Source organism: Python bivittatus, unplaced genomic scaffold, assembly GCF_059951505.1.
Source record: "Python bivittatus isolate LINGU-HERP-01145 unplaced genomic scaffold, Pbiv_v1 ctg000700_np1212, whole genome shotgun sequence".
Taxonomy (NCBI): domain Eukaryota; kingdom Metazoa; phylum Chordata; class Lepidosauria; order Squamata; family Pythonidae; genus Python; species Python bivittatus.
In genome coordinates, this window is record NW_028277098.1 from 24613701 (window position 1) to 24631447 (window position 17747).

Genomic DNA, 17747 nt, shown 5'->3' on the forward strand with positions numbered 1-17747 from the left:
GATTCATGTGTGGAGCTGAGCGTTTTGAGGCTGTTGCTGTAGGTAGCTAATGTCTCTTCTTGCTTTTTCTGGGAACAAGATTACCTCCATAATGAGGCACAATATAATAGGCCAAGAGAGAGATTTGGGTCTTGCCAGTGGCTGTGTAATTCTGGAACTGTTCAAGAATTTGGTCCAGATTTGTCATTTGGATTGCTATTGTGGCAGGAAAGACAAGTTCCACAAATTACAATTTGTTGCACTTAGCAAGGCATAATTTGTGGTCACCACTGGCCCCTTTTCCAAGCACAGAGAAATATAGTACAGAACAAATACCTTATATTGCAGGGATCTTTGTTGTAGGAAAAACTCCCTGGAAGGGTATGGTTTGTTCTGAAATGAAACTTGACATCATAAAACACCTGCCCTCTTTCCTTCCCTCATGTTGTGCTGAGCTTTATGGGAAGCAGAAATATCTTGTGCTGTTTTTGCCTGTTTTGAAGCCCAGGACAATGGAATCAAATTTGCTTTTCCCCTGCTGCCAGAAAATTTGGGAGATATGCTGACTATGAACTGTTGCCAGAGGTGGCAGGTGGAATTGGGGAGACTTAAGGGAGTTCTGCCTTCGCCAAGATTGCTAGAGCTTCTGCCCCCATCCAACTTTTTATCGGTGATACCTCAGAGCTTTGAAGACACTCATCGATATAACTACTGCTGTGCTGAAATAGACCTAGCAATTCTCAAAAGTGTTCTTCTGTGAAAGAGGTTTCTGTTTTTCTACCTTATTCTCAGAGTGCTTGAGAATCTCTTTCACATTTCTCTTTGTGAGGTTTTGAGAGTTATGCTTGGAGGGGCGATGGGTTGCTAACTGCAGGTGTTGGTATATGTCCCCCTGAAGCCTTTCTAACTGCCTTTAATTCCCAGTCTGGGGGTAGGGAAGGGGGTACACTGAAGGAGCTCCTTTATAATATTTTCTCTTGAGATTTAATGAAAGCTGTAGAAACCAGAAAGGCTGCAGGCATCTGAAGAGATGATTGTACAGTGAAAGACAGGACTTTCACAAACTCCTTGGCCATCAGTTAAGTGCAAATATTCCTTGGCCATCAGATAAGTGCAAGAACACCATATATTTTTGAATTTTCTTCTCTTCTGAAATAATTTCAAAAGCAAATTCTCTTTCATCAAATTGAATGAGAATTAGTTGGGAAAAAATCAGGGCTTGGTTTTTTGTTTTTGTTTTGCATTGTACTAGCTACATGACTTGGTGGGTGAAGGGATAAAGGGCCAATTTAGTTTCTCTCTTTCCCTCATAGTTGGTAGCATGCTGATAGTGGCTGAGACAGAAGGCCTCAGTTTGTTGAGTGAGAGAAAACTGGAGAAAACAGGTTTGCAGTGCAATCTGAGTGTTGGCAGTTTTCCTTTTCCATTATTAGGAGATCAAAGATCACAGTGAAGGGTCATAATTGGAACTGATGGTCACATGCAACTTAAATAGCTCTCTAGTTCTATTTCTAAATGTTTTCTCTGCTACTAAAAAGAATTAGCTGCCAGTGCACAAGAATCTTCTCTGCTGTTTTCACAGATCTCTTTATCAGTTGAAAAATCAGGCATGTTGATACAGGTGCCTTCTTTGTGGTTGGTGCATCACATTAGCAGAAGTGTGAGAAAAGTAGTCAAACAGGTGAAACAAACTATGTTGAATTCTGTGAGTTGTGCCACCTGGCCTGATGTCTCACAACTTCTCTGCAGTTTGTCATATGATGCTGTGTACACACACACACACACACACACACAGACACAGTCTTCCTTGGGATTGTGCAAAACAGATATATTCAGTATACCTGTCCATCCTGCAGCTCTAGTGAATGTCAAGTGTGAGGTAGTTCAGATGTTACAAACCTTCAGAACATCCACTGTCACCATGAATAGCCCTTTGGCCTCACTTCATCTTGCAGGGAGAAAACAATATCTCGGAACAAATTCTTACATTCTGCTATGGTTGATTATGATGATGTGCCATCAAGTTGGTGTCAACTCTTAATGACCACATAGATAGATTTTCTCCATGATGATGTGTCCCTAAACTGGTCTTTCAGGTCTTCAGGTCATCCTCTTTTTCTCTTTCCTTCCACCTTTCCCAGCATTGGAGCCTTCTCTAGAGAAGTTACTTCTCATTTATAGTGTAGTCTTTAACTTAACCCATATATGTTTTAGAGTAGTGATAAAAGGGCCATATCACAAATATAAGGAACCAGTTCAAAAATAGCACTCTTATGGTTTATACATTCAGTTCTAGAAATATCTACTCAGAAATAAGCTCCACTAATGTCAATGAAACTTGATGCAAGAAGTTCTATATATATATATATGGGACAGGGAATCCATAATTCTATAGATGTTGTTAAATTTCAACTCACAGGAGCCACAGCCAGCATGACAATTGCAAAGAATGCTAGGAGCTGTAGGTCAGCAATATCTGGAAGGCCACAGGTCTTCCCTCACTGATACAGAATTTCTAATCTATTAGAAACTCAGATTGGGTTTGTGAGGGTTTAGTAATCAGATGGTGATATCTTGAATACATCAAAGATGAATTATTTCCATGATTGATCTGTAATGTAAAACTTTACTACACTATAACAGTGTTCTGGTTCCTGGTTTGAAGTCAGCTGTTCATGAGGCCAAACATTCAACCCTGCTGTTTTCCTAAAAATTAAGTAAAATAATATTCATAGAGCAGCTGTACAAGACAACGGACTTTTTTCATTCTTGAAACTCTATGCTCAGTTATGTGTATGACAGAAATTTATGGAACAAAGAATCTAAATGTCAGCATCTTAGACATAAGTGCTAGATTTGCTATTGAATATGAGCCTAAAAGGCATTAATGAATCATTTATGATTTGTACATTTCCTAATGTTTAAAAATAAACCCAGTTAATCAAGAAATAATATTTCCATTCTGTGTATAGGATCATCTTCATCTTTTCCTCCATCTTTTTTGAGTAAACACTAAAAGTCAATATTTTTATACTTGAATGTACTATATCTAAAGTTGTTTAAAACAAATGTTTCTCAATTGGGCTTTGGGCAAGATAAGTGGAACAATATTTATTCATGTCTGAGAAAGGTGGGTTGATGTAAAGGGATAGCGTCATCAGTTCTCCCTTGCCTATTTTCTTTCCCATTACCAACTCATCACCTTCCCCAAATTTATTACTATTCCCAGCCCAATGGGAATTTATTACTATTCCCAGTGTGCAAATGTTGATTATGTCAACACCTGAGTATCTCTAGCATAAAGCAAGGTATCCATTAAGCTGTGGGAAAGTGGAAAAAAGAAATGCCAAATTGAAACTGCAGTAGGTTTAAGAGGGGACTGCATTCTCATGTTGACATAGGGCAATCAACTGCTTGAAATGACCTTTTTCTAATATGCAGTAAAGATCTTTATCTAGCTAGGCAAGTGTTTAGGTAGCTTCTGCCAAGTTTGAATTGAGGACAGTCACACAACACGTTAAACTACAAATGATCCAATCCCACTTTTGCCTAATCCTGTTGTAGTGTGTTGTGCAAACTAGTCCTGGAGGCTTAGAGATCACTATAGTTCAGTAATCTCCCAAATATATGTATGTGGCTTGGAAAGGTAGGTAGCATAGTTCCATTCCAAGATTTTGCACTATTGGACTGAAAGGCACTGAAGTCCAGAATATCTGGGGATTATCGTAGTGCATACTCCAGTTAAATCATTTATACTATTAATGTTCATAAGAAACGTTTCTGTCCATGATTCACACCCTGTGAATCAGTAAACAGTCTAGCAAATAACTTGTTAACCCAGTAATGTTTCAGTGGAACTAGAAAATTCATATATAGCAGGAGGTGGAACCTGTTCTATGTAGCTGTCCAAACAGCTATCAAAGCCAGAGATCGCTCCCTAGAAGTCCATCTTGCTTGCTTCAGAAGCTGTGCATTGGTGCCTTTGTGGGAACTGTCTGCCTTGTTTGGAAACCTCTTGACACAGATTGGACTCGGGTCTAGTAAAACTGTTGATATTAAATACACTGAAAATTTTGGTTAAATAGTGCAGCGTGTAAGTAAATAGCTGTGGTGAATCTTTTTGTTTTGTTTTCTCTTTTCATAAAGTTGGTTAGGAAAAAGTACAAACATCTCCTAAAAACTGACAAGTCACCAGTCTGGGTGGAGGTTATTTAAAGCAGGGAAGTGAGTGAAAACAAGGGTGCTGAATTCATTGTTGTTAATGTCTTGTTTTACGGTAGAAGGTTCTGTTGTTGACTGTTTGAGATTATTGTTTCATATAGAACTTCAAGCTCCTTCAGGAAGGAAAAAGGTGAAAGCCAGGTGTGATTCCTGATGACTATATTAAACACATCCACAGTGTTTTCTTGGCAGCAGTATGGAGGTGATTTCTATTCCATTCTTTGGGGAGTTGTTTTTTTTTAACTTCCCAGTCTTTCGTACGGCCCAGGGATTTTCTGGTGGTCTCCTATCCACATACTAACCATGGCCCATCCTGCACAGTTTCCTGAGATCAGGCAGAAAAGCAAAATACTAGTAATAGTAGCAGTAATAATCCCAACAACAACTTTCCACCCACTACTTGCCCCCTAAAATTTCCTCTCTTCTGCATGCTTCCTCTGGTAGGGATATAGAAACAAAACACCATATGCCTAGTGTTTTGCAAAATGGAAAGCGGCATTGGGATCACTGAGGATTTGGTGGAAAAGGGAAGTTATGAGCAAGGGCAAAATTAATCATAAATATCCTCCTCCTCCATTTTCTGATATTCTGGTTTAGCTTTAGGAATGATTATATGTTATATGTGGTTAACAGTGAGTCCTGGAACGTGGGGCTTCATTTTTTCCTCATAGAGACAATAGAGTGGGGAAAGTAAATGCTTCAGCTTGTAATGTTTCATGCAGCCATTTGGAATTGATATCATATTAAATCACCACAGTCTAAGGTTCGCCTTCATTTAAAGCTTTTCAGCTTTTTTCACAGTTAAGTACCAACACTTTCTCAGATCAGTTTGCCAGCTCCCCAATCAATTGTGTGTTTAGTTCCAAGCCTCTATGAACACAGCTTGCTTACTTCACTAGCTCCAAAAAATTTAGTCAACAAAGCCTTGAAATACCACTCAAATGCTTGTATTGCTTATTTTAAAGACAGCTTATTGTTGTCTCCAGATTTTGCAAACATTAATAGAAGTGTTCCTGCAAAATCTATATTAATAGGAAGGAAATTCCCTTGTTGTCATACTGCTCCATGTATTCATCTGCAAAGTTTGCTGCCTAACCAAAACATTATTTTCTTAGCACACAAATACCTGGAAACAAATTGACTTCATATATCATTCCTTGCAGCTTGCTCAGTGGAAATAAAACAGCTCCCTAAGTGGTGAAAAATGAGAATCTTAAAACTGTCAAGTTTAATAATTCAGATTATTACTCAAAATATAAACGCGAAGTACATATATTTTAGAAAATGCCTGGTTGTGTGGCATAATGATGCCCCTGGAGCACAAAAACTTTGAATGGAGTCTTAGCAGATAATAATGTGGGGCATCTCTTGTTCCTGTTGGGCATGGAAGTTCGGACTCATTTTCCTGGATCCTTTCTATTCTGTATCTAGGGAAAAAAAACATGTTTGTAGTTGCATCAGATTACCTGTTTTGAAATCAGTAGAAGGTAATTACCCAAATGACCTCCTGGGAGCTGGTGTATTGTACTGTAGTTAAGGGTGTGGGCTGTGAGAAGAGCAGGTCCCAGTTCATATCTCATTTCTGCCATTTAGACAATCCACATTCTTTCACGCATCTACAAGATATGAGAATACAATAATGTGATAACCTGCTCAAATACTCTGTGTGTGTGGTCTGAGATAAAGTTATGTAAGTAATGATGATGAAGTGTGATGTATGCATGCTCAGTGTTATTGGTGACAATAATTACAGAAGTCTGGCTTGGATCCTAAATTAAATTGATTTAAGGAAGTTTCTGGAAACAATGCTCTCTGGAAAGTTATAAGCTCCTTCCAGACAGTTCAAGATGCTGCTTTCAAGGCTGCTAAAAGAACTTTCCCCAAATTGTGATTTTAGAATAACAAAAATCATGGAAAGAAAAGTTTCCTTTGTTCCTCCAGCATTTCCCTCCTAGGTTCATGATTTGCCCCTCTACATTTTATCCTCAATTTGGTGCAGTGTTGCTGAATACTGAATTTGCAAGCCAAGAGGTCAAAGACACTGATTGCAGGATAACCATTCTGTTCTGCAGAACACTAGTCTGGCAGGGATATCTAGTTGGGAAAAGGACCCCAGAATATTAGTAGCGAGGGAATAAAAATTATATTAATAAGTCCCCATGGATAATCTTTCCTCTCAATTCTTTCTATTTGCCTCACTGATTACTAGGTTTTGGTAGAACTGTGGCATATGTAGCAAAATGTTATCTGTATAAGGTAATCTCAGAGCCCTGAACTCTTCCTGAGCCATTCCTTCTGTTAATCAGACCAGTAAGCAATTGCTTTTCAATTACTCTTCCTTACAGCCTGTTTTGATAATCAGAAGGAACCTGGAAAATTTAGGATCATCATCTTTTTGGTATTTCTTTTATTCAGTCCAAGGGGGGGGGAAAAAGCCCATTAACCCAACCCAATAATTGGCCCAATCCTTACCCTAAGCCTTTTTTATCTTGTTGTGTCTCTTTTTCCTTAATATTGACCACAACTTTGATTCCTCATTTTTTCCAGGTAGGATTATCTGTACTAGCAATACTTTTGCCTCTGTTGCTCTTCTCTTCTTTCTATCTCCATGCATATCTGAAGTCACTCAGAAGAAATGCAGAAGAGATTTTCTTTCATTTGCCAGACTTTGGTTTATCCCTGAGAGAAAACTCTTTGAGCCATCTGAACCCATGTATAGCTCACCCCATGAACAGGACTCGAACCAGCCAGTATCATCCCCAAGCAAGAAGAGGATCATCCGCTGAGTTGGACTTGTAGTGCTGCTTTAAGAAGGTTGCTGGACCTTATAGAAGCCGAAATAAGCCCTCCAGTACATTTCCTTCTTAAACTTTGGAAGCCTAGTTTTCTTGGGTCCCTGAGGGAGATCTGCTGACTTGGGTTTCTCAGCCTGAAGGAGTCAGCTAGCTTCAGCTGGATCCAGGATCAGACAAAGGATTGGTTTATTACTTCCCACCCTTTAAATTAGTCTTGAGTCCCCAGCTCTAGGAGAACTGTGGTTTCAGGAGCCAAGGACCACACTGACCAAACCCAGCCAAAGAGCATTGTCAAAACAGTTACTGATAAGGACTGCCTACTTTTCTTTCCCTACCAACTATTTGAGAATCCATCTAACCCTGATCTTTGAGAACACTGTGCACAAGCTGCAAATCAATTTTCTCTTTTACTTCTCTTTTCAGTGCAGAGACATGCTATTTTATTCTTCAGGTCCAAGTGAATTGGTACCTGTGCAAAAGGTATCCCTTAGTGCATATATGTGTGAATGCTACATACAGTGCATTCGGAAAGTATTCAGACCCCCTTCACTTTTTTCAATTTTGTTATGTTGCAGCCTGATACTACAATCGTTCAAATTCATTTTTTTCTCTCATTAATCTACACTCAGTACCCCATAATGACAAAGTGAAAACAGAATTTTAGAAATGTCTGTACATTTATTAAAAAGGAAAAACTGAAATATCACATTGGCATGAGTATTCACACTCTTTACTCAGTACTTTGTTGAAGCACCTTTGGCAGCAATTACAGCCTCGAGTCTTTTTTGGTATGACACAACAAGCTTTGCACACCTGGATTGGGGGATTTTCTGCCATTCTTTGCAAATCCTCTCAAGCTCAATCAGGTTGGATGGGGACCATCGGTGGACAGCCATTTTCAGGTCTCTCCAGAGATGTTCAATAGGGTTCAAGTCAGGGCTCTGGCTGGGCCACTCTAGGACATTCACAGAGTTGTCCCTAAGCCATTCCTTTGTTGCCTTGGCTGTGTGCTCAGGATCGTTGTCATGTTGGAAGGTGAACCTTCGGCCCAGTCTGAGGTCCTGAGCTCTGTGGAACAGGTTTTCATTGAGGATATCTCTGTACTTTGCTCCATTCAGCTTTCCCTCAACTCTGACCAGTCTCCCAGTCCCTGCTGCTGAAAAACACCCCCACAGCATGATGCTGCCACCACCATGCTTCACTGTTGGGATGGTATTGGGCAGGTGATGAGCGGTGCCTGGTTTCCTCTAGACATAATGTTTAGAATTGAGGCCAAACAGTTCAATCTTTGTTTCATCAGATCAGATAATCTTGTTCCTCACAGTCTGAGAGTCCTTCAGGTGCTTTTTTGCAAACTCCAAGCGGGCTTTCATATGTTTTGCACTGAGGAGAGGCTTCTATCTAGCCACTCTGCCATAAATCCCAGATCAGTGGAGGGCTGCAGTGATGGTTGTCCTTCTGGCACTTTGTCCCATCTCCACACAGGATCTCAGGAGCTCAGTCAGAGTGACCATTGGGTTCTTGGTCACCTCTCTTACTAAGGCTCTTCTCCCCCGATTGCTCAGTTTGGCCGGGCGACCAGCTCTTGGAAGAGTCCTGGTTGTGCCAAACGTCTTCCATTTGAGAATTATGGAGGCCGCTGTGCTCTTGGGAACCTTCAGTACAGCAGAAATTTTTTTGTAGCCTTCCCCAGATCTGTGCCTTGCAATAATCCCATCTCTGAGCCCCACAGGCAGTTCCTTTGACCTCATGGCTTTTGCTCTGACACAGTAGACATTGTCACCTGTGAGGCCTTCTACAGAGAGGTGTGTGCCTTTCCAAATCATGCCCAATCAATTTAATTTACCACAGGTGGACTCCAATCAAGGTGTAGAAACAGCTCAGCAACGATCAAGAGAAATGGGAGGCACCTGAGCCAAGTTTCAAGTGTTGTTGCAAAGGGTCTGAATACTTATGACAATGTGATATTTCAGTTTTTCCTTTTTCATACATTTACAGACATTTCTAAAATTCTGTTTTCACTTTGTCATTATGGGATTAATGAGGAAAAAAATGAATTTGAACAATTGTAGTATCAGGCTGCAACATAACAAAATTGAAAAAAGTGAAGGGGCTTCCGAATGCACTGTATAATACATTTCCTTCCCTCTTTGCTGTGGCAAGCAGCCTCCAAAATGCTGGCTTTCTTTGTGGTGGCAAGAGTCTCTCTGATTCTCTTTGTGCCATCTCCTGTAGCTAAACACTGTGTAGGGTGGTTTACTTCTTGAAAACTTGCCCTATTTCCCCTGCTGCTCTCTGAGCTCCTTGCCTTTCTCTCAGTGAATTGGATAATGTGATAAATACACATTATACTTGATTGCTTTGTATGTTAGCTTTAAGTACACTTTGGGCTAACTTCCCCATAAATTGTCAACTGCTTATTATCTGCTTGCCTTTAAAGCATTAGTCTCAAAAATAGTTAAGAGATTATATTATTAGTTATCAATTATAGGTTTGGAGGGCTTTTTTGCACTTCTGGAACACATAAACCTAATAATCTGTAATATAAAGGTTCTGACAGAATTGGCACTGAAGAGAAGAAGCTAATTTGTGTACTAGTTGACTGAAGTGAGAAGAGATGGGTTACTTAGCTACAAAAAATTTCCTTAAGGTAACCTGTCCATGACCTTGTTTTCCATGTTACGCAGTAGTTTTATATATAGATGTATGAGTTTGACTGTGACAAATGACTAATGAGAGAAAATGCCTTAAATTACTATTGAAATCACCCAGAGCTTCACCAAATGAAAATTAAACTAGGTTTGGCTGCAGGCTTACAATCAGCAGTGGAAGACACTTTATGGAAGACACAGGGAAAAAAGGAAAGTACAAAGGAAAGCCAATCGATGGGGAGAGAGAGAAAAAAAACTAAAGTGAATGGATGTGAAGTAAGAAGGTGCTTGAACATAATAAAAGAGAAAGGATTTCAGAAGGAAGGGCATTCAGCAGGAACAAGCTGTAAGAGAAAAGGTCAGAAAACTTAACATAAGGTCAGAAAAATGGAGAAAGAAGAAAATTGAACTTGACAGATTTGCACAGATTTTGTACCATTATCTTTATTGTTTTTTTTTTCCCCCTCAACTTCACTTCAGGTTTCTTGTGCTTCTCCTTAAAAGTGTCTAAGGTTTTAGTAGACTGGATCTATCTTTTTTGTCTTTGTGTTCCCCTTTGGTGTCTATAGAGGAAAATTTCCAGTCTTCATAATAAAAATTTCCTCTCCAATCTCCAAAATCAGAAAAGCAATATACAGTAAAAATTATTGTGATCATGAAAAGAAGAAAAAAAAGAACACTATTCCACAGGGTAAAAATACATCTAATGGATATACTGTCTTTGAAATCCTCTGTGACAGAACAGTTGTGCCGCAGCAGAGAGAGTTCCTTGTGACCAGCTACATCTTACCGAATGGAATAATGTTTGAACTAGTACCTTAAATAGGGCTATCAGCTGCTGAAAGAAATGAATTAGCATCTGTTGTTGAACTGTTGGATTGATTGCTTTCAAAGAAATGTGTATGTTATAGATTTCTATTGAGCTACTGAAATATAAGGTTCTGTAGACAGGTGCTGGTAATCATTGGACCCAGTCCAGTTGTACTTTGCACCAAATATTCTTTGAAGGTCAATTCCCCCTCGAATTAGGAAAGTCAGTCTGTAATATTGTATATTTTTTAGAAAGGAATATTGGGATAGAATGAGCAGCATTTTGATGAGAAAATGGTGCAAAAGGAATGAGATAAAGCATCACAGTTCAAGATCAGAGTGCCTGCAGCTATGATTTTTGAAAAATGGATATGATAATTCCAAGTACTGTTTTAAAAATCAGATGCTGAAAATCACAGCTGGGTTAAGCCTTATTATGATAGTGCAGGTGGGATGAAAAATGGTGGCCTTGTTAAAATTGATTAAGTTGGTTAATCTAGTTAGTTCATAATAGTTGAGAACTGACCAAAAACATTCACGCTGGTTGGCTGTTCTGGGAAGTGTGGATGCAATGTGTCTAGATAGCACCAAATTGGGGATAGTGTGGATGTGTTACACTTCTGCTCTACAAGACTGAGTACAAATAAGGGCTTCTGTAGCAATTCAGTGATTTCAGGAAGCACCATTGTTTTTTTTTTTAGTCACTTAACAATTGTATTATAATCTACAAGGAAAAGATATATACAATATTAGCATTTTAAGTATTATAAAAATGTGATTTGCAGTGCAAAATTCAGTGCCATATTTACAAAGGGACTCTGTTGCTGGAAAGAAGAAGAAAAGAAATGGGTGAACTTTGGAGGTCAGGGAAAGTTTTAGACCCAAATTCCCAAGTGCATCATGTTCAAGAAAAGAAAGGCTATTGTAGTTTATTGGTTGATTGATATATCTTCCCACCTCCCTTTTGCTGATTCCTTGAGAAGCAAGCAGCCTGTTTTCCAGGCCAGAAAAGAAAAGAAAGATCTGTTTGCCAGTAGAGATGGAATGCTAGGGAACTGCCTTTAAAAACTCTGGAAGAATTGTTATATAGAGATGGCAAAAAACCTAGTTAATTCTAGAGCAGCAGTGCTTAATTTAATTACTTCTTTAAGAGCCATAATATTAAGTACACACACATACATAGAACTATTGATACTGTTCTTTCTTTTCAAATAGAGATAGTAAAATAAATCTATTATTTAAGGTAGAATTTCAGAACTGACTCGGTATTTTATATATCATCATCTCCTCAATCTCCAGGACAAGCAACATGACATTCTGTAATAGTTGTTTGCCTTCTGTGAGTCATTTAAAAAAAAAGATTGAGCATGAAATACAAGTCTTATGTATTTTGCCTTACAAACTGTGATTAATCAATTATATACTATAGCAGTCACATGTAGCTTTTATGGTGGTATCTTTTGGTAACCCTGATGACTTTTTCGATTGCCTTGTTTATCCACAGGATGCGTCGCTTATGGAGGTGAACTCATTCAGTCCTATGATGCCAACATCTCCATCTTCGATGATAAATCAGTACAAATTTGAGGATGAACCAGAAGGAAAGGATCTTTTCGTAACAGTCAATGATCCAGAAAGCTATATTACTGCCATTGAGACATTCGTCACCTACAGAATTGTCACCAAGGTTCGTTTCTTCTTACTGCAAAGTGGCACTTATTAAACTTTTCACACCCTATCCATCTTATTAGGGGCAAGCCGTGATTTAATTAGTTAATTGACCCACAATCACTAGGCAATATATAATCCTATATTAAATGCATTTTTAGAACAAAAACAAATGAAGAAAAATCAGTCATAACAATATCAAGTTTAACTGCTGACTTTGGGGAACCCACAGCCATGAATATAAAATACCAATGAACTAAAAAATAGGAATACAAATCATCCAATCCCATGGCCTAACTGAAAGAGCCTGGCTTTCATTTACATAGATGGACATGCAAATTGGCAGAGTAGTGTTCAGAAGAAGACAGAAAGTTTTAAAAAGTTAATAAAGCAATTGTGGCATTCACATTTAGTTCCAGAAAGTGATATCGTGCAGACTTTTCAAACCGGGTGCCCTTGAGATTGCCGCTCTCAAAATTATAATTTCAAAAGACCTCCAAAGAGACTCTGTTTTGGACTTGTATGCCCTGACAGTAGTGGCAAACTGTTTTTGAAACTGCATGAAATTTCAAAAGGGGTTATTTGTTTATTTATTTAAGCTAGGTCTAAACTGCCTGTCATTAAAATTATTCTTGACTGCAGATGAGACAGCACATGTTGTCCTTTTCAAAAAAAAAAAAAAATTGTTCAGCCAGCAGATGCTGTTGTTAGGTCTCAAGGAAGTATAAGGACTCTGTTTATAATTATACAGAGGAAGTTCCTATATTTATTTATCTTTCAAATTTCCAGGTCACTCAGTTACAGTACAACTACTTAACAGCTGACTCTATCTTCTCCCCATGCTGATAGAAAGATTGACTTCCCCAATCACCCTAACCCAAGGGCTGGCATAAGAGCCATGTTTTTAATGCTCTTTTAAAGGCCAGTAATGTGGGAGCCAGGCAAATGCCAAGAAGGATGCTATTTTAGAGCAGGTGCTATGACAGGGCCCATTTCCTGGATCTTGCTAGATGACAGGACCAGGAGAGGGCTATATACACCCAAACTCCTTTTTTGGTACAGCTGGATCTTCAGACATGTATGATGACAATATTCAGAGGTGAATCTCTTTGCTTTTTGTGTTTTTTTAGCATAAAAGTAAGAAGACATGCTTTGGCAGGAATTTAATTAGCTTTTCAGAAACTGGGGCATGGCTCCTTAAGCCATTTTCCTGAGCAATGCTAAGCTTAAATGTCCATCTTTTTAGCTATGGCTGCTGGCCTGTATTTTACTGTCCTGTGCAAGATGTCAGCAATGACCAGTGACCTCATTGTCCAAGACAACTGATGAGACCATTGGGGATGAACCATGTGCCATGAGTAAACTGGGTGCCCTGGCATGGGTGAGCAGGCAAGGAAAAAGGGATAAGCACAAGCAGTCCAAAGAAAATGTCCTAAACATTTATAATCACAATTTGTGAACAAGTACAAAGACGGAGCATAAGGAGGTATACCCATAGAAACATTTTCTAAAACTTACACTGAAAAATAGCTGAATAATTCAGTAAAAAAGAACCCTGGTTTATATTGGTTGATGATGAATCATGACTTTGAAACAGCTGTAAAAAGATCAGAAGAAAGCAAACAACTAAATAGTAAGTACAACTCATTTGTTTCTGTTTGTATTAGATGTATTTATTATTTTTCCCCAATTGGGTTTATTTATCAATGGACTTTATTATTTACTTATATATATACCCACAAGATTTGTAAGATCTGTCAGGGAATACAAACCCAAAGCAGAATCTCTTTGGAGATATGTTGGAATTATAATTCTAAGATCCCCTTCGATGAAGAATTTAAACAATGTTAGAATACAGGGATCTCACTGAGGGGAATCCCACTTTTTCCATTACCATTATCAGCCAAGGCTCCTTATTGATGAAATAGGAGAGGATCATCATGTTTATTAAATTATTTGAGATTCCTCAATGCATATTTGGCATGAGATGAAATTTGTTTACTGAGAAGAATCCTGTTCATTATCAGTATGACACAAAACTATTTTTTAATTGAAGAGTTTCCTCATGTGTAAACTTTTCATCAAAATTCAGCTGAGTTTGTGATTCTTCCCAAAAAGATTGTCTTAGCCAGTGTTTTAGGTAGAAGTTTCTCATTCAAGCTGCTACATAGCTGCTAATTCTATCCAAAGGAGGGCATTTGGAATAGAGTGAGGGACTCACAGTAGAATTTTAATAAATGTTGACTGAACAGGTTCAAAGTGCTATAGGTCAGAGCACAAAACAACAAAAAACTCAGAACTTTTACATTAAATTGATTGATTGCAGCAAGAATCTAAACATTTGTATTGTAGCTAGGAATTCTAATAATTGCATTTGCAGTGACCTCACAGACTTGATGCATCCAGGAAGTAGAGGACTGGAAGAAAATATCTAAATGTGAAAGTATTTATGAAAAAATAGATAAGAGAATATCTAAATTTGAAGGTAATTTATGGAAATATTTGAACACCTTTACCTGCTCAATTTGAAAACCATCCATTTCCCATTTATACTCTCAGGGTCTCTTAGAGAAAAGGAGACCTTCATTTTGGAGCAATTTAGTCCCAACCCTTTGGTCTTTGAGTTAAGATCAAATGTGTGTGGCATACTGGCAAAAATGTGCCAAAACTAACAAGTGCTATCCTTATAATTAACAAGATATGCTAAATGGGCTATGGTTGTGATTATGGCTGGTAATGTAGCCTACACTTTCTCTATCTTCCTAAAAAAGTATTATGTGAAAATGTGGTGATTATAGTGACAACCATAGCATTCTCATGACTTGGAATGTAAGAAGAATTAATGGTAAAGAGCATGAGAATGAAAGTAAAGAAAGACAGGAAGATATTTGTGTCTGTGAATCCAAGAGAAAGGAAAAGGAGTTACTACATTTGAATGAAACTGATTGAATCTTGTGGAATGGAGTTGATGAATATGTGCAGAGTCATGAAGATTTAATTGAATGAATGGGCTAAAATGTATCTCAAAAAGTATGAAATAGTGTCATCTAAGTTGTTACGAGTATGTATGAAAGTAGGAATCCATCGAGTGGCGATATTGCATATTGTGAAACCAATGAATGGTAATAATGGAAGAACCAAAAATATCATTTGGGAAAGGTTATGCAACATTCTGAATTAATGCAGTCTAATAGTCTGTTAAGTGATGTGAACAGATGAGTGGGAACAAGGTGAGGGAATGCAGAAAAAGGTGATTAGGCCATTGAGAGATCCTGCTTAGAAAAAGTTCTGTTAATTTCAAATATAATTTAAGCATAAGCACATCCATTTGTACACTTGAAAAGGAATGAAAGAAAAAATGTGACTGATCTTATTGTTACTGATGAAAGCTTGAGAGCATTAGTGAAGGATACAAGAATAATGAGAGGTTTTGAATATGGGACAAATCATTATTTGGTAGTATCAAGGGATAATCTTGGGAAACAGTGGAAGAAAAGAAAGACATTTGAGAAACTAGAGTGGAAACAGAATGACTGCAGGGAGCCCTGTATGAAATAGCATTAGAAAATAGGTTAATATTGCTATACAGTGAATGAACATAAAGAGAATATCGAAGGCTTTTGGTACTAAGTGAAGAGAAGTTGGAAAGTGCCATAGAAGTGTGTGGAGTTATGTTAATAGGAAGTGTGTTACAGGATGATAGGTGCAGAACAATTATGATGGAAACAAAAATTGGCTTTGGTAGAGGTGAATTCATTCTGATTGGAATGAACCTGAACTGAAGGAATCTTGGAAGGCATATTTTAGAGATTTATATGGGAATGTTAGTGTGAAATGCTATAAAGATTATGGCACAATAAAAAAAATGATGAAAAGGCAGTCATAAGTGCTATGAGAATATTGAAAAATGATAACGCTGAAAGACTAGATGGTGTAATTGGAGAAATGTTAAAATATGGATGTGGTTTGCTTATGGAGTGTCTGTGTGACTTGGTTAAAATGTATTTGAGAACTGTATTTACGCCTGACATTTGGAAGAATGTCATTATGGTATTTATTTATTTATTTATACATACATACATACATACATACATACATACATACATACATACATCACATTTCTCTTAAATGAAAGGTACCACAAGTGAATCCAAAAATTACAGCAAGATTGGTGTGTTAAGTATGCCTGGGAACGTTTGATGGTGTTTTGATTGAAAGGGTACAAGAGGTGACTGTGGGCAAAATTTTGGAAGTGCAATGTGGCTTTATGCTAGGCAGGGAATTACAGAGTATATGTTTTGTTATTCAGCAGATCACTGAGGAATGTTTGAATATGAGAAAGCAAGTTTATTGCACATTTGTTGATTTATAGATAAAGAGAATTGGCTTGAATCATGGAATGTTCTGTGCTAATCTGGAGCTGAAGGTTGGTTGCTGATTACAAGAGTGGTATATCAGTGTCATCTTATAGGACTCTGTTGCGGTACCTGGAACAGCATCATTCCAGGAATTTAGCCCCAACACTACTCTCTTTTATGCAAGCCTTAAAAAACTGACTCTTTCCTCAGGTGTTGGGCCCATGGTAAGATGGTTTTGCTATTATAGTGTCTGTTGTCTTCTGTTTGACCTTCTTTTTTCTTTTCTTTTCTTTTCTTTTCTTTTCTTTTCTTTTCTTTTCTTTTCTTTTCTGGCTTTGATTAATATACTGATCTGTTATGTTTTTAATTTGTACACTATTCTGAGATATGCTGAGTGGGTGACCTACAAATGTGACAGATAAATAGATAGACAGATGATTGATAATATATAATGGAAGTAAAACATAAATGAAATCTTATGAAACAATTTAACATTGAGCAGGGAGTAAGGCAATGATGTGGGATGTCTCCTTGATTGTTTAATGTATTTAGAGGTCTGATCTTAGAGGTATGCTGGTTGGGGATGTGAATGTGCATGTGCTTTTATATACAGCAGATGCCACATTGATTGAGATCCTGAATGCGAGATAGATTATGTGATGCCATGAGAAGTATGGTTCTGAAAATTAATGTATCAAAGTCCAAAGGTGTTAGGTTTGACAGGGAAAATTGAGTGAACAATGGCAAATTATGCATGGATTTCAAAAAACTAGAGCAACTAAGATTAATTTGTGTATCTTGGTAAGATGTTTTCAAAAATGGGGAAATGGGTGATGAAGCTTTAAAATATATCAATGATGATAGAAAGGTAGTGGATAGAACAGTATATAGTCTGTTCTAAGGTAGGAGTGTTTGTTGAAAGTTGAAAAATGGTTATAAGAGCTGTTTCTGCATGTTTTGTTTTATGGAAGTGAGATTGGTATATCAGAAGTCACAGTAAACTAGGCTGAATGCAGTGGGAACAGTGTACTTAAGAAGTGTTTATGGTCAAGCAAGAAAGAAAGGTCCAATAGTAAAGAGTTGCTGAATGATTGTAGATTTGATACCGAAGTGAGTAACCAGTACCAAAGAAGTACACTTTGATCATATAGAGAAAATGAAAGAGGACTGAATTGCAAAACAAGTATATAACAGAAGAGTGAGTGGGTAGAAAGAAAGGAAAAGGCCTGGAAAGTTTTATGGTTAGATAGATTTTATAAGATACT

The 17747-nt window shown here is 37.8% G+C and overlaps 1 protein-coding gene across 1 annotated transcript in view; it reads left to right on the forward strand.

Moving 5' to 3' along the window:
- SNX7 (sorting nexin 7) overlaps nt 1-17747 on the forward strand; it is a 53780-nt gene that overhangs the window by 1202 nt on the left and 34831 nt on the right. The window contains exon 2 of the mRNA XM_088153162.1: nt 11961-12143. Coding sequence (XP_088009288.1) covers nt 11961-12143 — 183 coding nt within the window. The remainder of the gene's footprint in view (nt 1-11960; nt 12144-17747) is intronic.